Here is a 22,227-nt window from a genome sequence, read left to right as displayed (position 1 = left end):
CTTGCAATACAAAAACTGTTTGTATTCATATCATTGATCAACCTGTGAAGTTTCGTGGAAATATCCCCCAGTTAAAAATGTTGCCCTATTCACCCGAATTAGGCTAATGGGGGATAATATTGTGGCGGCCACATTAGATTTCCAGCAAATAAATTGACCGGTGTGTCCATATAGGTTGTGATTCTATTGGGTCATAGATATTATTTCTGGTGGACAACCTTTGACGTAATGGCAAATGCAGGTATCCAAAACAAGGCGTGGTTTGCCCCCTGTGTAATAGGATCTGACAGGAAATGTAATGTCTCATGTTTGCAGCCATTTTGACAATATGCAAACTCAAGAAAATATGTCCCTTCTGTGCCATGAATCTTAGCCAATTGCTTGTGTTTGCTAAAACAGTCAACAATCATGGTTGTTGCTAAGGCTTTCACTTAGAGCTCCATATATGGGATAACCTATAGTCCCATATATGGAGACAACGGCGATATCCAGAGCTGACATCAGATTAATGTAGAAACTCCAAAGATGGATATACACAGTGGTGACATCATCGTGACACTAGACTTACACAACATAAAAGGCGGCTCCCAGCTTCTAAACCTCAGTTACCAAGCAACGCACATGGTATCTCCAACGATCCCAAATCCTCAGAATCTACAGCAGTCAAGCAAGACGCAGGATTCAGGATACAGCACATAGGACAAGACTCAAGACACCACACTCAAGACACAAGATCCAAGATCAAGAACATGTCAACACATACGAACCAAGGTGTCTGGCTTTACAACCCAAATACCTTGCATAGCTTTACGAAGACCACCATTCCAATTAGCGTCGTTAAACATCCCGGTTTAAGTTCGGATCGGACACCACTGCAGCGGGTCCTAGCCTAGACAACCAGCACTAGTTCGAGCTATTTAGTAATGGTAGAAATCATGGAAAAGCACTACTTCGGGTAGCCACCATCTTGTAAATATGCACAATAAGGGTCCAGACACACCCAATAATAAGAATAGGTATTCCATTGAGTATCTCATGGTCAGAAACCCCTAAATAGATACCAAGTTTGCGTTTCTAGCTCATCTGGTTCAGAAGTTCGAGCCAAACCTATTTTCTGGGTGCTAATATTGTGGCGGCCATATTGGATTTCATGGAAACTTTCAATGCAAAAAATGTTCATATTCATATTATTGATCAACCTGTGAAGTTTCGTGGAAATATCTCTGTTAAAAAAATTGCCCTATTCACCCCCCATTATAACTAATAGGGGCTAATATTGGGGCGGCCATATTGGACTTTCGCCCAACAATTGACCAGGTTGTCCATATAGGTTGTGATCCTAGTGGGTCATAGATATTATTTCTGGTGGACAACTTTGTATGTTATGACAAATGCAGGTCAACCCCCTTTGCCCCCTGGGTAAGTTATTAGTGCAGCCACACCCGGCAGCCAGCAAAAAGTTCTCAATGGGCCCAAAAATTAAGGGCTGGCACCTGGCATTTACCCTGAGTAGTCATATATGACTGATATTATTGCATCTGTTGCATCATAAGATGTGATGCATTGCATCTCCCGAGTCCCGCCATAACAACCATAGACTGTTTTATGTCAAGTACACAGGCGGATGCATGCACGCTCGCTTCTCGCCCTCAGGGCGTCTTACTGGTTTTATTAATACAATGTAGGACTAATGACATTATTGAGGGTAGCCCCTCCTATATTCAGCTATAGTGTCGATTTTTGTCCTAACACAAACATTAAATGCCATTCACAATGAAAGGAGAATTTAAGTCATGTGTCTGAGCAAAGACTAAATTCCCATTGACAATAAATGGATAATGTACGATGAAAAGAGCGCCCCTCACTTACACGGGTGTGATTTATTTTAAATCAGAAATGACGGCTAAGCAGTATACGTGATCATCAGCATTATACGTGATGAAGGCCACCATTGTTTTTTTTTATTGATTTGTCAACCTTATCATTGACAACTGAGATTGCTTTCACCTGGCATTTACCCTGAGTAGTCATATATGACTGATATTATTGCATCTGTTGCATCATAAGATGTGATGCATTGCATCTCCCGAGTCCTGCCATAACAACCATAGACTGTTTTATGTCAAGTACACTTGTAGCGAGAATCATGTGCATCCATTGGCTGTTCAACTTTGAAAAGCAAGGAGCTAATAGGCTAAAAAAAACGGTGGCCCATCTTAGCTGATCAAGCTGATCAGGTGGCTTATTTTACATGAAAATGCTACATCTTAAAAATATGTGACAGCTTGTTTCAGAAGCTGTAGGGACTAAACTATTATAATTAAATACATTTTTGTTAAATGTTAAATACATTTAACTTAAAGGACAACTTTAGTTTTTTTCAACCAAGGTTCATGTTTTAGGTTGTTATTAGAGAAAGTATAAGATGAGTGTTAATTTTTCATTCGAGCATGGGGCTAAATATGTATTTCTTTACAAAATATTATGGCGATTTATTATTTTATTATTTACTATAGTCCTAATATACCCCAGGAAATTACATCTGGCCACAGAAGATCACAGGATCTACTGAATGTGAAGGTAGCCTACTGGGGGGAAGCCACACTGTGTGTTATAGGCTCAATATGCAGTTTGACACATTCAGTAGATCTCATGATCTTTTGTGGCCAGATGTAATTTCTTGGGGTTTAGTAGGACTATAGTAAATAATAAAAAAATAAATCGCTCTAAAATTTTGTAAAAAAATACATATTTAGCCCCATGCTCGAATGCCCCCGCCCCTGTGTCAAAAACCGCTAAAATCCCTAAAACGAAAGAAAGCAGCAAATGAAGAAAAATTAACACTCATCTTTTACTTTCTCTAATAACAACCTAAAACATGAACCTTGGTTGAAAAACACTAAAGTTGTCCTTTAAACATATTAAACAGTCAATTATAATCATATAAACCCAATTTAGTGTCATGCATTGCTTTTTCTCAGTTTCCCAGGCTAATTACCAAAACGTGGCCCAAATTGGCTGACATCCCCCTTTTTATAATTTTATCGACGGCACGGGTGAGCAGCCGACCGGCCGTCGATCCCAAATGACTCTGGACCACATCACGGTAGTGAAGAAGACAAGAAGTGGTGGAAACTGGAAAGGATAGTAGGATATACCAATAAACAAAAGAGGTATTAGCGCACGCTGCACACCAATAGTGAGGAGGTGCTGACCACGGTACGGGAGACAAACTTGTAAAGGAAGGAGAGGTTGCACGCAGCACAGCTCGTAGTCACGAATCACGATACAAAAAACTTCTATTAAATACCAACGTTTCGGCACCTGAGTGCCTTCTCTTCAGGGTATGAAAGAAAGGATACCAATTATGACAACGCAGGAGAAGAGGAGTGGAGTGGAGGAGGAGAGGAGAGGAGAGGAGAGGAGGAGAGGAGACTGGAGGGGCGGCGAATATAATCGCACAATACGCGTCGCATTTAGATGTGTACACTGTATAGGCAAACGCGAATAAATTCGCCGGGCAAATATTTCGCATTTTCGGATCGCTTATTCGCATCGCGTCGCTAATTCGCCAGTGTGTAATGACCTTTACTGCTTTTGGCGGAACGCTCCGCCAAAAGGACTGTAGGCTAATTACCTTCCGCTCCTGGCGGAATGCTCCGTCTGATAAGCTTCATTATTGATATCAAACCGGATCGCTGATTACTATTTTTTCATTATTATTTTGGCTCGGCCTTTCCTTCTTTAGCGATCCTAGACCGGATTGCCCACGCGCCCTGCCGTCCGCCTCCCATTATACAGGCTGACTAAAATCTGAGTAAGCCTATCTCACAGAATGTCCCCGCCCCCTTAATACGCCCCCTTTCGGGGCTAGTGGTGATAGCGTGACGTCACTCCATAGACGCTACATGTTAACAGAGGTAATTTAAGAAGTCTACAACTTTTGTTTTCTCAAGGTAAGGTTTGTTCTATCTGTTCGAGCTGATTTACCATCTTGTTTGCTTCATAATAATATTGGTCTGTCACATTTTTACATTAGAAAATGTACTTAGATTCTCCAGAGAAAAAAACGTGTAAATGCTAATGTTAAATGACACCACTATTTACCGGAAGTGGGTGTGGAAAGCGGGCTGTGAGATAGGCCTATTACTCCTAATCTACGGATTGAAGTGAGTCCACTTCAATTCGGCATAGAGTAGCGCAAATTGGTCACTCTCTGCTGATTTCTGATCGTCTGCACCTTTGTTAAATTGACGCACACACACACACACACACACACACACACCCGTACACACACACCCGTACACACACACACACACACTCCTCTCTCTCTCTCTTTGTCGCTCTCTAATTAATTAGTCTCATGTCGCGCAGCTGCATCTAGATCCTGCCTTATATATCCCATAGAAAGCATACAGTAGGTGGACCCCTGTGGACCCCAGGCTACTTCTGCATCATGTGACCGTTGTGTGTCCCTGTGTTGAAACAGTGGCGGACACAGAGCAGCGAACGGAGAGGCTGAACCTGTCCCGTGCGGGAAGCTACCGGGCCAGTCTGAGGTACTGTAACACTGTGTGTGTGTGTGTGTGTGTGTGTGTGTGTGTGTGTGTGTGTGTGTGTGTGTGTGTGTGTGTGTGTGTGTGTGTGTGTGTGTGTGTGTGTGTGTGTGTGTGTGTGTGTGTGTGTGTGTGTGTGTGTGTGTGTGTGTGTGTGTGTGTGTGTGTGTGTGTGTGTGTGTGTGTGTGTGTGTGTGTGTGTGTGTGTGTGTGTGTGTGTGTGTGTGTGTGTGTGTGTCGCCACCAGTTAACCCATTTTGACCTGAGATCAGATTCTAAAAATGTCTTCTACATCCTGACAGTTTTCTGAAAAAGCTATGTTTCTATGTCAGTGGTTCTTCGATTTTTCAAAAATAGCAGACCTACAAGATCGTAGCGCGTCACTCGGTGGCACGCTATGAGCTTGTAGATCTGCTATTTTTCAATAGCTAAAGCATAACATAATTCTAACACCAAAAGGGGTTCCCGCCCCAAAATGGGTTAATGCCATGGTGAGAAAATACATGTGTAGCTTTAATCTTGTGTGTGCGTGTGTGTCGTGTGTGTGTGTGTGCGTGCATGCTCGTGTTTGTGTGTCCGTGCGTGCGTGTGTTTGTGTGTGTGTGCATGCTCGTGTATGTGCGTGCGTGTGTTTGTGTGTATGTGCGTGCGTGTGTTTGTGTGTGTGCGCGCTGCAGGGCGTCCATCCGCCAGAGGTCCCGCTCTCAGCTGTCCAACCTCATCCCCGAAGCCACGGCGCCCATGGCCGGAGAGCTGGGCCCGCGGGCCTACTCCGTTTCACAGGCCGACAAGACCAAGGTCTGTAGTAATACGTGTGTGCGTGTGTGTGTGTGTGCGTGTGTGTGTATGTTTAAGAGGGTTAACAACCTGACGGTCACACACTCTGTAGAGGGAGGCCCTTAATGTTCGACACGCCATGACACTGTGTGTGTGTGTGTGTGTGTGTGTGTGTGTGTGTGTGTGTGTCATTTTCCTAGAAAAAGATGAGAAATAATCCTGGAGAGTGTCTGTGTGCGTGTGGCTGCCTCGTCTATAGGCTGCATCTAAGCCAATGAGAGACTTACCCCTAAAACCAATAGACGCCTTAAGAGACGACGTCACACTGATAAGAAACAGCATGCGCACACATAAGGGCTGCAGAAGAACACCACCTCTTTTTTGATTGATTGATTGAAAATTGTATTAACAGTTTGCAGAATTACAGTACATTTCAAGCACAAACTCAATACAAAGGCTGTTAACTGTGAGTGGACGACACAATTAAGCATTACACTTGTTTACAACAGGGTCCACCATGTTCAATTCATCAAAAACATTTGGAGACGTACAAATAGACACTTCTATATAGACAAAGAACAGAACAGGAATTCATCATAATGGATGGCTGGTTTCAGTCCATTCAACCTCCTCTTGTGAGTTGGCTAGTGAGATGCACCCTAGGAGACATTTATACTTCAAAGCGCAACAGTGTTGCGCACAGAGAACAGCTGATATACAAGCTCACCAGGGCCCAGTCCCGCCCCCTACCAGGGCCCAGTCCCGCCCCCTACCAGGGCCCAGTCCCGCCCCCCACCAGGGCCCAGTCCCGCCCCCTACCAGGGCCCAGGAAATGATTCCCTGTTCATTTTCCTCAGACATTTGATATAGAGCTGATACACAAGCTCACCAGGGCCCAGTCCCGCCCCCTACCAGGGCCCAGTCCCCCCCCCTACCAGGGCCCAGTCACGCCCCCTACCAGGGCCCAGTCCCCCCCCCCTACCAGGGCCCAGTCACGCCCCCTACCAGGGCCCAGTCCCGCCCCCTACCAGGGCCCAGTCCCGCCCCCCACCAGGGCCCAGTCCCACCCCCCACCAGGGCCCAGTCCCGCCCCCCACCAGGGCCCAGTCCCGCCCCCCACCAGGGTCCAGTCCCGCCCCCTACCAGGGCCCAGACATTTCAAAAAGTATTTAAGACCTTTTAAGCCTCGTACAAAGCCAACTCTTGTCGTGACAAATCATGACAGTAAACACAATTTTTTGGGCCGAACAAACAATTAGAAAGAAGAAGAAAACGGAAGGTTACAACACTTTTTTTTCTTGTTTTTCTTCTTTGTAATTATTTGTTTGGTCCAAAATATTGTGTTTATTGTCATGATTTGTCACACAAGTTGGCTTTGTACGACGCTTAAAAGGTCTTTAAATAAATACTTTTTGAAATGTCTGAGGAAAAATGCATTGGGAATTATTTCCTGGGCCTGGCGTCGTCATGAAAGGGGGCGGGACTGGGCCTGGCGTCGTCATGAAAGGGGGCGGGACTGGGCCTGGCGTCGTCATGAAAGGGGGCGGGACTGGGCCTGGCGTCGTCATGAAAGGGGGCGGGACTGGGCCTGGCGTCGTCATGCAAGGGGGCGGGACTGGGCCTGGCGTCGTCATGAAAGGGGGCGGGACTGCGGCGCTCTATAGAGGGTATGCGCGTGACATCATCAAACCCGGAAGTTATGCGGGAACGCCCACTGAGTTTCAAAACACTACTTTCTGGCCTCGACAGCCCATTCATCCAATCAGAAAAGTCCTGTCTGATTGCATTAAACAATGTTAAACTCACCAACATTGCAGCTGAACGAAAAGCTTGAATTATCCTCTTTCTAAGTTTTTGTTTCATAAACATCCACCATAGAAACGTTATGAGCTATACTTTCTGTCAAGAAATGCCCTGCATTTGATTATTTCTCTAAGTGTCAGAGTTTGGAAGTGCTCGTTTTCAATAACACAACATTTTGCTGCCCTCCTGCATTATGTGACATTTAGAAACGGGTGGTACGGCAGGACGGTTGAGTGATTTCCAACGAGCGCTTCCAAACTCCAACACTCCATGCTGCTCAATGTTGTGCCACTCAGTCTAGATGAGGGGGGCGTGTCCCAATGTTGTGCCACTCAGTCTAGATGAGGGGGGCGTGTCTCAATGTTGTGCCACTCAGTCTAGCCCATTCTGGGCAGGAACCAGTGTTGTTTTTGGCAGCAAATTTCTATTTTTGTTTAGTCATAGTCTTTGGACTGAAACTTAATTTAGTTTTAGTCATATTTTAGTCATCTGGAATGTTTTAGTGTTAGTCTAGTTTTAGTCGACTAAGTGTCATGCGATTTTAGTCGACTAAATCTACAGTTGATTTAGTCGACTAAAATGTATTTTGGCGGGCCTTGATGCTGTTGTAATGACAGATTTTACACTTGCTGAAAATAGCCGATCTACAAGCCCACAACGCGTCGCAGCGCGACGCGTTGTGGGCTTGTAGATCGGCTATTTTCAGCATGCAACCAAGTGTAAAATGACTTATACTGGATATCTTGTCCACTAGTCCCTTCCTAACATTTTAGTCTAGTTTTTATTTGTTGACGAAATTGTCGATATATTTAGTCTTAGTTTTAGTCATCATAGATTAGTTTTTATTTACTTTCTATTTATTTTTTGTCAATGAAAAAAGGTAGTCGACGAACATTTTTTGTTTAGTTTTAGTCGACGAAAACAACACTGGCAGGAACCCCTTTTGGTATTGCATTATGTAATACTTTAGCTGTTGAAAAATAGCAGATCTACAAGCTCATAGCGCGGCACCGAGTGCCGCGCTACGAGCTTGTAGGTCTGCTATTTTTTTTAAATCGTGAAAAGTGACATGAAAGTGTTTGAGAACGACTGACATAGAAACATAGCTTTTTCAAGAAAACAGTCAGGATTTAGAAGACATTTGCAGAATCGTTCCAATGGGCTAGATGAGGGGGCGTGTCCACTCAGTCTAGATGAGGGGGGCGTGTCCTAGATGAGGGGTGCGTGTCCTGATGGGAAAATCATGCATGTGCATACTCTCTATTGTGATTGGTTCCAGAACGCTGCTCTGTTGGAGGACGAGGAGGAGGAGGAGCGTGTGGAGCCGGCTCCAGTCTCCAGGATCCTGAGGTACAACACCCCCGAGTGGCCCTACATGCTGTTCGGGTCCCTGGGGGCCGCGGTCAACGGAGGGGTCAACCCCGTCTACTCCCTGCTGTTCTCCCAGATCCTGGCCGTAAGACACTAGACACTACACACTACACACTAGTCTAGTGTCTAGGGGGCGACTGTGGCTCAAGAAGTAGAGCAGGTCGTCCAATGATCCATGGGTTGGCGGTTTGAATCGCGGCTCCTCCTGTTTACATGTCGAAGTGTCCTTGGGCAAGACACTGAACCCCAAATTGCTCCCGATGTGCTGGTTGGTGCCTTGCATGGCTTCCGTCGCAATCGGTGTATGAATGTGTGTGTGAATGGGTGAATGTAATCCACAATCTATGTAAAGCGCCTTGGATAAAGGCGCTATATAAATGCACCATTTACCACACTACACACTAGACACTACACACTAAACACTAGACACTAATATATATATATATATATATATATATATATATATATATATATATATATATATTCTGAACAAAACCGCTATCTTTTACCTTCAAATGAACAAAACCGCTATCTTTTACCTTCAAATGCAGTACTTTTCTAACAGATTGAAGGCAAGTGACCCTTTTATTATTGAATATTGTGTGTGTGTGTGTGTGTGTGCGTGCGTAGACATTCTCCATATCGGACCCATTGGTCCAACGGAAGGAGATCGACAGCATCTGTCTGTTCTTCGTCTTCGTTGGACTGACGTCCTTCTTCACCCAGATGTTACAGGTATAGGATCACTGTATAGGACAGGGCTGGGCAACTTTGACGATGGCGAGGGCCAATATATTTCCACACTCACTCCAGAGGGGCCACAGTGCATATTACTGTCGTAGCAAAAATAGCCGATCAGCTATTTTTGCTACATTTGTATTGAAAACCTGAATAGTTTTTTGCTATTTTTTAATTGGAATCCTGAAAAGTAACCTTTTTATTGAATTTCAAAAGCATTTAGTTACAGTTATGTTAACTTTATGAACTGTTAACATAACCACATTGGACACAAAAAGACAATAACATTTTAATACTATACTAGTCATTAAGTACTAGTCATTTAATACTAGTCATTAAGTACTAGTCATTTAATACTAGTCATGAAGTAATTAATGCGGGTTTGGAATCCTAACAGCTGAAATCAATACTATATCAGTATTCTGATATTAACATGCGGGCCGCATTAAGTGAAGGTGGGGGCCGCATGTGGCCCGCGGGCCCACCCCTGGTGTAGGATCACTGTAAGTCACTCAAAATTGACGATATTCAGACGGCGGCCATCTTGGCAGCAAGGTGCTAACTAGATGCAACCGCCCACTGACAGCCCATTCATCAGAGTAACCGCCCACTGACAGCCCATTCATCAGAGTAACCGCCCACTGACAGCCCATTCATCAGAGTAACCGCTCACTGACAGCCCATTCATCAGAGTAACCGCCCACTGACAGCCCATTCATCAGAGTAACCGCCCACTGACAGCCCATTCATCAGAGTAACTGCCCACTGACAGCCCATTCATCAGAGTAACCGCCCACTGACAGCCCATTCATCAGAGTAACCGCCCACTGACAGCCCATTCATCAGAGTAACTGCCCACTGACAGCCCATTCATCAGAGTAACCGCCCACTGACAGCCCATTCATCCAACCGCCCACTGACAGCCCATTCATCCAAACAGAAAAGTCCTGTCTGATTGCATTAATTATCATCATTTTTCGACCGCGGTCGAGATCATGGATTTCGCCAGACTTCCCGGTCCTTCATTGCCATCCCTATAGTTCCTTCTTTAATGATGCATGTGTCCCTATAGCGATGACATCATGTGTCCCTAGCGATGACATCATGTGTCCCTAGTGATGACATCATGTGTCCCTAGCGATGACATCAGGGAACGACAGTTTTCTACCTCTGGTCTGCTTTGAGGCAGGACTCCAGAGAAGAAGGGAAGATATTATAACCTCACTGTCAGCTCTGTAGCAGTGGCCGGAAAACTGTGTTCTTCTGGATCGGACTAGTGAAGAAACACGGGGAAGGTTGCCGTATATTAGATCAGTCGATGGGTGGACTAGTGAAGAAACACGGGGAAGGTTGCCGTATATTAGATCAGTCGATGGGTGGACTAGTGTAGAAACACGGGGAAGGTTGCCGTATATTAGATCAGTCGATGGGTGGACTAGTGTAGAAACACTGGGAAGGTTGCCGTATATTAGATCAGTCGATGGGTGGACTAGTGTAGAAACACAGGGAAGGTTGCCGTATATTAGATCAGTCGATGGGTGGACTAGTGTAGAAACACAGGGAAGGTTGCCGTATATTAGATCAGTCGATGGGTGGACTAGTGTAGAAACACGGGGAAGGTTGCCGTATATTAGATCAGTCGATGGGTGGACTAGTGTAGAAACACAGGGAAGGTTGCTGTATATTAGATTAGTCGATGGATGGACTAGTGTAGAAACACGGGGAAGGTTGCCGTATATTAGATCAGTCGATGGGTGGACTAGTGTAGAAACACGGGGAAGGTTGTCGTATATTTGATTAGTCGATGGGTGGACTAGTGTAGAAACACAGAGAAGGTTGCCGTATATTAGATTAGTCGATGGGTGGACTAGTGTAGAAACACGGGGAAGGTTGCCGTATATTAGATCAGTCGATGGGTGGACTAGTGTAGAAACACAGGGATGGTTTCCGTATATTAGATTAGTCGATGGGTGGACTAGTGTAGAAACACGGGGAAGGTTGCCGTATATTAGATCAGTCGATGGGTGGCTCTTCCAAGACAGGTTTTGCGCTCTCATTAGAAGGCGGGTGTAAGTGCCATCCAACCGATTCTCTTGTTTCTTTGAAAGTGTCCATGTATCGGAGCCATAGAGTAGAATCGGCTCAACGGTCGTCCTAAATATCTTTTACTTTTAACATCTCACTAAGCTGGGATGACCAGATCTTATGCATGTCATTGCAGGCTGACCAGGCCATACCCTTCCTAGTTTGAAAGTCCTTTTGTGAAGAAGATATACATGAACCCAAATACTTAGGGTTAGGGTTAAACTCACCAACATTGCAGCTGTTACGGAAAGCTTGAATTATTCTCTTTCTTTTTTTATAATTTTTCACCCCTGTGTCAATTATCTAATGTGATCCTGGGCACTACACACCCTCCGCCCACCTAGTCCCCATATATGGGGGACATGGGGAGAGCAACGGACTTGAACTTCATGCCTGAGTGTCCAAGTTGCTCCTTTACACCTGACAGGGGGGAGTTTCCCTGGTTGGACGTAGCACGTGGAAGGAACACGTTATTCCAACCAGTTCCTTTCCCCTCCATCAGGCGCCCCGGCTGGCCAGGGGGAGGCAGTTTAGAGACCAGGATTACTGCATCTTTTTTGTGAGGGTACCTACCCTAGGGGACACGGGGAGAACATGCAAACTCCACACAGAAAGGCCCTTTCGCCAACCCCGCCTCGGGTATGGGCACTGATGACGCGGAGGAGGAAACACGCCGCCAGCACCCCCACAGCGTCCCGAGCGGGAATCGAACCCAGGACCTTCTAGCTGTGAGGCGACACCACTACCAACTGTGCCACCGTGCCCGGATTATTCTCTTTCTGTCTGCAAAGTTTTTGTTTCATAAAAGTCCACTGCAGACATATTACGAGATACTTCCTTTGTCAAGAAATTCTTTGCATGATATTATTTTTCTAAGTGTCGGAGTTTGGGAGCGGCTCGTTAGACATCACTCAACGGCCCGTGCGTGCCACTGGTTTGGAATGTGCACATAACGCAGCAGGCAGCAGGAGGTTTGCTTTATACTGAAAACGAGCGCTTCCGAACTCCAACACTTAGAAAAACAAATCACCTGCAAGGAATTTCTTGACCGGAAGTAACTCATAACATGGATCTACGGTGGATTTTCCTGAAACAAACACTTTACAGATTGAAGGATGATTCAAGCTTTCCTACAGCTGCAATGTTGGTGATTTTAACATATTGTTTAATATAATCAGAGAGGACTTTTCTGTTTGGATGAACGGGCTGTCTATGGGAGGTTGCAAGATGGCCACCGTCTGAAAATCTTCAATTATGTCTCGTTTTACCTGATGAAGAGCGTCAGGTGGAAACGGATTCTCTTAACCCATTTTGACCTGAGATCAGATTCTAAAAATGTCCTTCTACATCCTGACCGTTTTCTGAAAAAGCTATGTTTCTGTCGTTCTATTTTTCAAAAATAGCAGACCTACAAGCTCGTAGCAAGAAGCAAAGTTTTGAGTTAAAAACGTGTCGCTCTGAAATAATATATATTAAAAAATAGCAGCTTAGATCTGCTATTTTTCAACAGCTAAAGCATAACATAATGCTTAAAACACCAAAGGGGGATCCCGTTCAGAACGGGTTAATGGCAATATAGATGACGATACGAGAAATGAGGATGATGACGATGAGATGAGGATGATGATGATATGGTCAAAGCAAATGTACATATCATACTGTGTGCGTGTGCGTGCGTGCGTGCGTGCGCGCCTGCGTGTGTGTGTGTGTGTGCGGCGTGCGTGCGTGGCATGCGTGCGTGCGTGCGTGCGTGTCTGCGTCTGCAGGGCTACGCCTTCTCCAAGTCGGGGGAGCTGCTGACACGGCGTCTGCGCCGTATGGGCTTCCATGCCATGCTGGGCCAGGAGGTCGGCTGGTTCGACGACCACCGCAACAGCCCCGGGGCTCTGACCACGCGCCTGGCTACCGACGCGTCGCAGGTCCAGGGGGTGAGTAGCCTGACCCAGAATCCAGGGGGTGAGTAGCCTGACCCAGGTCCAGGGGGTTGAGTAGCCTGACCCAGGTCCAGGGGGTTGAGTAGCCTGACCCAGGTCCAGGGGGTTGAGTAGCCTGACCCAGGTCCAGGGGGTTGAGTACCCTGACCCAGGTCCAGGGGGTGAGTAGCCTGACCCAGGTCCAGGGGGTTGAGTAGCCTGACCCAGGTCCAGGGGGTGAGTAGCCTGACCCAGGTCCAGGGGGTGAGTAGCCTGACCCAGGTCCAGGGGGTTGAATAGCCTGACCCAGGTCCAGGGGGTGAGTAGCCTGACCCAGGTCCAGGGGGTGAGTAGCCTGACCCAGGTCCAGGGGGTTGAGTAGCCTGACCCAGGTCCAGGGGGTTGAGTAGCCTGACCCAGGTCCAGGGGGTGAGTAGCCTGACCCAGGTCCAGGGGGTGAGTAGCCTGACCCAGGTCCAGGGGGTGAGTAGCCTGACCCAGGTCCAGGGGGTGAGTAGCCTGACCCAGGTCCAGGGGGTGAGTAGCCTGACCCAGGTCCAGGGGGTGAGTAGCCTGACCCAGGTCCAGGGGGTTGAGTAGCCTGACCCAGGTCCAGGGGGTTGAGTAGCCTGACCCAGGTCCAGGGGGTTGAGTACCCTGACCCAGGTCCAGGGGGTTGAGTAGCCTGACCCAGGTCCAGGGGGTTGAGTAGCCTGACCCAGGTCCAGGGGGTTGAGTACCCTGACCCAGGTCCAGGGGGTTGAGTACCCTGACCCAGGTCCAGGGGGTTGAGTAGCCTGACCCAGGTCCAGGGGGTTGAGTAGCCTGACCCAGGTCCAGGGGGTGAGTAGCCTGACCCAGGTCCAGGGGGTGAGTAGCCTGACCCAGGTCCAGGGGGTGAGTAGCCTGACCCAGGTCCAGGGGGTGAGTAGCCTGAGCCAGTGTCTTACCAAGACGTCCACAGACGTCCTGGGCACTACATGCGGTAATTCCTAGGACGCCTGTGGACGTCTTGGGCACAGATTGTGTTAACTCCTTTAGCGCCATCTAGTGTTAGCATGCGCACACCTAAGGAATGCCGCCCGTCCACTCTCACTCTACAGAGCTTGTTTCCCTTCCGGGTTATTCAGGAAGGTGGGGGCCTCTGTGAGGAGCACATCACCACTAGCATTAGGGTTATTCAGGAAGGTGGGGGCCTCTGTGAGGAGCACATCACCACTAGCATTAGGGTTATTCAGGAAGGTGGGGGCCTCTGTGAGGAGCACATCACCACTAGCATTAGGGTTATTCAGGAAGGTGGGGGCCTCTGTGAGGAGCACATCACCACTAGCATTAGGGTTATTCAGGAAGGTGGGGGCCTCTGTGAGGAGCACATCACCACTAGCATTAGGGTTATTCAGGAAGGTGGGGGCCTCTGTGAGGAGCACATCACCACTAGCATTAGGGTTATTCAGGAAGGTGGGGGCCTCTGTGAGGAGCACATCACCACTAGCATTAGGGTTATTCAGGAAGGTGGGGGCCTCTGTGAGGAGCACATCACCACTAGCATTAGGGTTATTCAGGAAGGTGGGGGCCTCTGTGAGGAGCACATCACCACTAGCATTAGGGTTATTCAGGAAGGTGGGGGCCTCTGTGAGGAGCACATCACCACTAGCATTAGGGTTATTCAGGAAGGTGGGGGCCTCTGTGAGGAGCACATCACCACTAGCATTAGGGTTATTCAGGAAGGTGGGGGCCTTTGTGAGGAGCACATCACCACTAGCATTAGGGTTATTCAGGAAGGTGGGGGCCTTTGTGAGGAGCACATCACCACTAGCATTAGGGTTATTCAGGAAGGTGGGGGCCTCTGTGAGGAGCACATCACCACTAGCATTAGGGTTATTCAGGAAGGTGGGGGCCTCTGTGAGGAGCACATCACCACTAGCATTAGGGTTATTCAGGAAGGTGGGGGCCTCTGTGAGGAGCACATCACCACTAGCATTAGGGTTATTCAGGAAGGTGGGGGCCTCTGCGAGGAGCACATCACCACTAGCATTAGGGTTATTCAGGAAGGTGGGGGCCTCTGTGAGGAGCACATCACCACTAGCATTAGGGTTATTCAGGAAGGTGGGGGCCTTTGTGAGGAGCACATCACCACTAGCATTAGGGTTATTCAGGAAGGTGGGGGCCTCTGTGAGGAGCACATCACCACTAGCATTAGGGTTATTCAGGAAGGTGGGGGCCTCTGTGAGGAGCACATCACCACTAACTCCCTGACCAACATCGGCGTGGCGGTCATCATCTCCTTCTACTTCAGCTGGAAGCTGACCATGGTCATCATGTGCTTCCTGCCGTTCATCGCGCTGTCCGGCCACCGGCTCCACTCTGTAACACTACATGTCACCCCAACGCAGGCCACCGGCTCCACTCTGTCACACTACATGTCACCCCAACGCAGGCCACCGGCTCCACTCTGTAACACAACGTGTCACCCCAACGCAGGCCACCGGCTCCACTCTGTAACACTACGTGTCACCCCAACGCAGGCCACCGGCTCCACTCTGTAACACAACGTGTCACCCCAACGCAGGCCACCGGCTCCACTCTGTAACACTACGTGTCACCCCAACGCAGGCCACCGGCTCCACTCTGTAACACTACGTGTCACCCCAACGCAGGCCACCGGCTCCACTCTGTAACACTACATGTCACCCCAACGCAGGCCACCGGCTCCACTCTGTCACACTACATGTCACCCCAACGCAGGCCACCGGCTCCACTCTGTAACACAACGTGTCACCCCAACGCAGGCCACCGGGTCCACTCTGTAACACTACGTGTCACCCCAACGCAGGCCACCGGCTCCACTCTGTAACACAACGTGTCACCCCAACGCAGGCCACCGGCCCCACTCTGTAACACAACGTGTCATCCCAACGCAGGCCACCGGCTCCACTCTGTAACACTACATGTCACCCCAACGCAGGCCACCGGCCCCACTCTGTAACACAACGTGTCACCCCAACGCAGGCCACCGGCTCCACTCTGTAACACTACGTGTCACCCCAACGCAGGCCACCGGCCCCACTCTGTAACACAACGTGTCACCCCAACGCAGGCCACCGGCTCCACTCTGTAACACAACGTGTCACCCCAACGCAGGCCACCGGCTCCACTCTGTAACACTACATGTCACCCCAACGCAGGCCACCGGCTCCACTCTGTAACACAACGTGTCACCCCAACGCAGGCCACCGGCTCCACTCTGTAACACAACGTGTCACCCCAACGCAGGCCACCGGCCTCACTCTGTAACACTACGTGTCACCCCAACGCAGGCCACCGGCTCCACTCTGTAACACTACGTGTCATCCCAACGCAGGCCACCGGCTCCACTCTGTAACACTACATGTCACCCCAACGCAGGCCACCGGCTCCACTCTGTAACACAACGTGTCACCCCAACGCAGGCCACCGGCCTCACTCTGTAACACTACATGTCACCCCAACGCAGGCCACCGGCTCCACTCTGTAACACTACGTGTCACCCCAACGCAGGCCACCGGCTCTCAGATCGGCATGATCGTCAACTCCCTGACCAACATCGGCGTGGCGGTCATCATCTCCTTCTACTTCAGCTGGAAGCTGACCATGGTCATCATGTGCTTCCTGCCGTTCATCGCACTGTCCGGTGGCTTCCAGGCCAAGATGCTGACGGGCTTCGCCAAGCAGGACAAGCAGGCCATGGAGACTGCGGGCAGGGTGAGGAGGGGGAGGGGGAGGCTAAAACTAAGACGAGAAATGTTCGTCGACTACCTTTTTCCACTGACAAACTACATGGAAACTAAATGAAAACTAAGCTATGATGACTAAAACTAAATATACTGATGATTTCGTCGACACATAAAAACTAGAATGTCAGGAAGGGACTAGTGGACAAGAGATCCAGTATAAGTCATTTAACACTTGGTTGCACCATGTAGCAGGTTGGTTTTAATAGCAGATCTACAAGCAGGCAGGGTGAGGAGGAGGAGGGGGGAGAGGGTGGAGGCTGCAGGCAGGGTGAGGAGGAGGAGGGGGAGAGGGTGGAGGCTGCAGGCAGGGTGAGGAGGAGGAGGAGGGGGGAGGGTGGAGGCAGGGTGAGGAGGAGGAAGGGGGAGGGGGTGGAGGCGGCAGGCAGGGTGAGGAGGAGGAGGTGGAGGCTGCAGGCAGGGTGAGGAGGAGGAGGAGGGGGGGAGGGTGGAGGCAGGGTGAGGAGGAGGGGGAGGGGGGAGAGGGTGGAGGCTTCAGGTAGGGTGAGGAGGGGGAGGAGGGGCTGGGGGGGGGAGAGGGTGGAGGCTGCAGGCAGGGTGAGGAGGGGGAGGAGGGGCTGGGGGGGGAGAGGGTGGAGGCTGCAGGTAGGGTGAGGAGGGTGAGGAGGGGCTGGGGGGGGAGAGGGTGGAGGCTGCAGGTAGGGTGAGGAGGGGCTGGGGGGGGGAGAGGGTGGAGGCTGCAGGCAGGGTGAGGAGGGGGAGGAGGGGCTGGGGGGGGAGAGGGTGGAGGCTGCAGGCAGGGTGAGGAGGGGGAGGAGGGGCTGGAGGGGGAGAGGGTGGAGGCTGCAGTTAGGGTGAGGAGGGGGAGGAGGGGCTGGGGGGGAGAGGGTGGAGGCTGCAGGCAGGGTGAGGAGGGGGGAGAGGGTGGAGGCTGCAGGCAGGGTGAGGAAGAGGAGAGGGTGGAGGAGGAGGGGCTGGGGGGAGAGGGTGGAGGCTGCAGGCAGCAGCCAAACCAACCTAGTTTCACCCCAAACCCACCTAGTTTCACCCCCGAAACCCACCTAGTTTCACCCCCGAAACCCACCTAGTTTCACCCAACTCCATGTTGTTTTTTCGTCGTCCCTCAGATTTCGGGGGAGGCGTTGAGCAACATCCGCACCATTGCCGGCCTGGGCAAGGAGAAGACCTTCGTGGAGATGTACGCGGTGACTCTGGACGGACCGTACCGCGCCGCGCTGCAGAAGGCCAACGTGTACGGCGCGTGCTACGGCTTCGCCCAGTGCGTCATCTTCCTGGCCAACAGCGCCTCCTACAGATTCGGAGGCTACCTGGTGCGACAGGAGGGCCTTCACTTCAGCATGGTGTTCAGGTGAGGCCGGATTGTTGCCACCTCGCAATGTTCAAATGCTTCCGTCGTACGGTCTGGAATTGTCTGGCTTGGCGAGACTAGGTGAGAGGGGACTAGGTGGGGGACTAGGTGTCTTTCTGGTGCGATGGGTGGTGGGCAGTGTTTGTAAAGTAACTAAGTAGGTCTACATTTACGTACGTACTGTGCTTAACGTGTGTTTGGACAGATTAAATTATTAGTCACGGTTGATGATCACTTAGGACGTGATCGGACGCACCCTTAAAGGCGTAGTGAAACGAAAATGGTGGACATTTTATTTTGAAGTTTCAGACGGAAGTTGAAACACCGCTATGAAGTTTCTGAACCAATCAGAGCGTCACATCCCTTCAGGCGATGGGACGGTAGCTAGGGACGGTAGCTATGCTATACGCAGCACATGGAGTGTGTGGAGATGTGGCTTATTTCTACCCTATAATGTTTTCAGATATATATTTTAGCGTGATGATTAAGTTGAAACCGAGAAATACACTCTCTGGATGTTATCTTGAATGGGAATAAAACGGAGGATTTCTGTAATCAGTAGCAGCCTGTGCTGGACGGATGTGGAGATACGGGGAATTAAACGGGTGGGCTTCATTTTTATTGGCTTTTATCGATGTGTATCTCTACACGTCATCACGCAGCACGTTTTCGTTTTCAGGGAAGTAATAAAACAAATATTTGTATGGACTTTTGATATAAAAACACACATAATGACCAGTGTGTTGCCATAGTGACCAGTGTGTTGCCATAGTGACCAGTGTGTTGCCATAGTGATCAGTGTGTTGCCATAGTGACCAGTGTGTTGCCATAGTGACCAGTGTGTTTCCATAGTGACCAGTGTGTTGCCATAGTGACCAGGTGTTTCCAGGGTCATCAGTGCCATAGTGACCAGTGTGTTGCCATAGTGACCAGTGTGTTGCCATAGTGATCAGTGTGTTGCCATAGTGACCAGTGTGTTGCCATAGTGACCAGGTGTTGTTTCCAGCGTCATCAGTGCCATAGTGACCAGTGTGTTGCCATAGTGACCAGTGTGTTGCCATAGTGACCAGGTGTTTCCAGGGCCATCAGTGCCATAGTGACCAGTGTGTTGCCATAGTGACCAGTGTGTTGCCATAGTGACCAGTGTGTTGCCATAGTGACCAGTGTTTTTCCATAGTGACCAGTGTGTTGCCATAGTGACCAGTGTGTTTCCATAGTGACCAGGTGTTGTTTCCAGGGTCATCAGTGCCATAGTGACCAGTGTGTTGCCATAGTGACCAGGTGTTTCCAGGGTCATCAGTGCCATAGTGACCAGTGTGTTTCCATAGTGACCAGTGTGTTTCCATAGTGTCCAGTGTGTTGCCATAGTGACCAGTGTGTTTCCATAGTGACCAGTGTGTTGCCATAGTGACCAGGTGTTGTTTCCAGGGTCATCAGTGCCATAGTGACCAGTGTGTTGCCATAGTGACCAGGTGTTTCCAGGGTCATCAGTGCCATAGTGACCAGTGTGTTTCCATAGTGACCAGTGTGTTTCCATAGTGACCAGTGTGTTTCCATAGTGACCAGTGTGTTTCCATAGTGACCATTGTGTTGCCATAGTGACCAGTGTGTTTCCATAGTGACCAGTGTGTTGCCATAGTGACCAGTGTGTTGCCATAGTGACCATGTGTTGTTTCCAGGGTCATCAGTGCCATAGTGACCAGTGTGTTTCCATAGTGACCAGTGTGTTGCCATAGTGACCAGTGTGTTGCCATAGTAACCAGGTGTTGTTTCCAGGGTCATCAGTGCCATAGTGACCAGCGGCACGGCGCTGGGCAGAGCCTCCTCCTACACGCCCGACTACGCCAAGGCCAAGATATCGGCGGCGCGTTTCTTCGCCCTGCTGGACCGCGTGCCCAAGATCAACGTGTATAGCGACGGAGGAGACACGTGGGTATGTACGATGACGTCACTGTGACATCACGTGACATCATGGGTATGTATATGGTCAGAGCCATAGAGTAAGACAGAGTTACGACAACTCCGTTCACTTCATGGGGCTTCAGTCCAATGGAGGCTCTCGTACATAGACTTCTATTGGCTTCAGTCCAATGGAGGCTCTCCTACATATGGCTTCAGTCCAATGGAGGCTCTCCTACATATACTTCTATTGGCTTCAGGCCAATGGAGGCTCTCCTACATAGACTTCTATTGGCTTCAGTCCAATGGAGGCTCTCCTACATAGACTTCTATTGGCTTCAGTCCAATGGAGGCTCTCCTACATAGACTTCTATTGGCTTCAGTCCAATGGAGGCTCTCCTACATAGACTTCTATTGGCTTCAGTCCAATGGAGGCTCTCCTACATAGACTTATATAGGTTTCAGTCCAATGGAGGCTCTCCTACATAGACTTCTATTGGCTTCAGTCCAATGGAGGCTCTCCTACATAGACTTCTATTGGCTTCAGTCCAATGGAGGCTCTCCTACATATACTTATATTGGCTTCAGTCCAATGGAGGCTCTCCTACATAGACTTCTATTGGCTTCAGTCCAATGGAGGCTCTCCTACATAGACTTCTATTGGCTTCAGTCCAATGGAGTCTCTCCTATGGACAGCTTTACTCTCCATCCAGGCTGCATGGACAGCTTTACTCTCCATCCAGGCTGCATGGACAGCTTTACTCTCCATCCAGGCTGCATGGACAGCTTTACTCTCCATCCAGGCTGCATGGACAGCTTTACTCTCCATCCAGGCTGCATGGACAGCTTTACTCTCCATCCAGGCTGCATGGACAGCTTTACTCTCCATCCAGGCTGCATGGACAGCTTTACTCTCCATCCAGGCTGCATGGACAGCTTTACTCTCCATCCAGGCTGCATGGACAGCTTGTCCCTCTCCATCCAGGCTGCATGGACAGCTTGTCCCTCTCCATCCAGGCTGCATGGACAGCTTGTCCCTCTCCATCCAGGCTGCATGGACAGCTTTACTCTCCATCCAGGCTGCATGGACAGCTTTACTCTCCATCCAGGCTGCATGGACAGCTTTACTCTCCATCCAGGCTGCATGGACAGCTTTACTCTCCATCCAGGCTGCATGGACAGCTTTACTCTCCATCTAGGCTGCATGGACAGCTTTACTCTCCATCCAGGCTGCATGGACAGCTTTACTCTCCATCCAGGCTGCATGGACAGCTTTACTCTCCATCCAGGCTGCATGGACAGCTTTACTCTCCATCCAGGCTGCATGAACAGCTTTACTCTCCATCCAGGCTGCATGGACAGCTTTACTCTCCATCCAGGCTGCATGGACAGCTTTACTCTCCATCCAGGCTGCATGGACAGCTTTACTCTCCATCCAGGCTGCATGGACAGCTTTACTCTCCATCCAGGCTGCATGGACAGCTTTACTCTCCATCCAGGCTGCATGGACAGCTTGTCCCTCTCCATCCAGGCTGCATGGACAGCTTTACTCTCCATCCAGGCTGCATGAACAGCTCAAGCGCTCGGTTTTCTGACCCCTCAATGACGTAACTCTCTTACTCTATGGCTCTGTGTAGGGCGACGCGTTGTGAGCTTGTAGATCTGCTATTTTCGGCATGCAACAAAGTGTAAAATGACTTATACTGGATCTCTTGTCCACTAGTCCCTTCCTAACATTTTAGTCTTTTGTTTTTATTTGTTGATGAAATTGTCGATATATTTAGTCTTAGTTTTAGTCATCGTGGCTTAGTTTTCATTTAGTTTCCATTTAGTTTTTGTCCGTGAAAAATGGGTAGTCGACGAACATTTCTCGTCATAGTTTTAGTCGACGAAAACAACACTGGTTGAAACTTCGAATTTCTCTAACTATTATAAACGTTCACGACAGTACAAATATAAGATTCATGAAACGGCTAACTTGGGGT

General features: G+C 49.3%; 1 protein-coding gene across 1 annotated transcript in view; it reads left to right on the top strand.

Annotated features, from left to right (window-relative positions):
* Positions 1 to 22,227, top strand: part of LOC306918795 (bile salt export pump-like) — a gene marked incomplete at its 5' end in the record, with an annotated part of 32,680 nt that overhangs the window by 4,045 nt on the left and 6,408 nt on the right. Inside the window, 8 exons of the mRNA XM_079531660.1 lie at positions 4,443 to 4,559; positions 5,234 to 5,354; positions 8,416 to 8,592; positions 9,138 to 9,242; positions 13,097 to 13,258; positions 16,781 to 16,984; positions 18,102 to 18,343; positions 20,120 to 20,276. Coding sequence (XP_079387786.1) covers positions 4,443 to 4,559; positions 5,234 to 5,354; positions 8,416 to 8,592; positions 9,138 to 9,242; positions 13,097 to 13,258; positions 16,781 to 16,984; positions 18,102 to 18,343; positions 20,120 to 20,276 — 1,285 coding nt within the window. The remainder of the gene's footprint in view (positions 1 to 4,442; positions 4,560 to 5,233; positions 5,355 to 8,415; positions 8,593 to 9,137; positions 9,243 to 13,096; positions 13,259 to 16,780; positions 16,985 to 18,101; positions 18,344 to 20,119; positions 20,277 to 22,227) is intronic.

The sequence above is a fragment of the Electrona antarctica genome (genome assembly GCF_951216825.1).
Source record: "Electrona antarctica genome assembly, contig: scaffold_658, whole genome shotgun sequence".
NCBI lineage: Eukaryota > Metazoa > Chordata > Actinopteri > Myctophiformes > Myctophidae > Electrona > Electrona antarctica.
The sequence above is the reverse complement of the archived record's forward strand: the minus strand, read 5'-3'. Positions and strand labels throughout refer to the sequence as shown.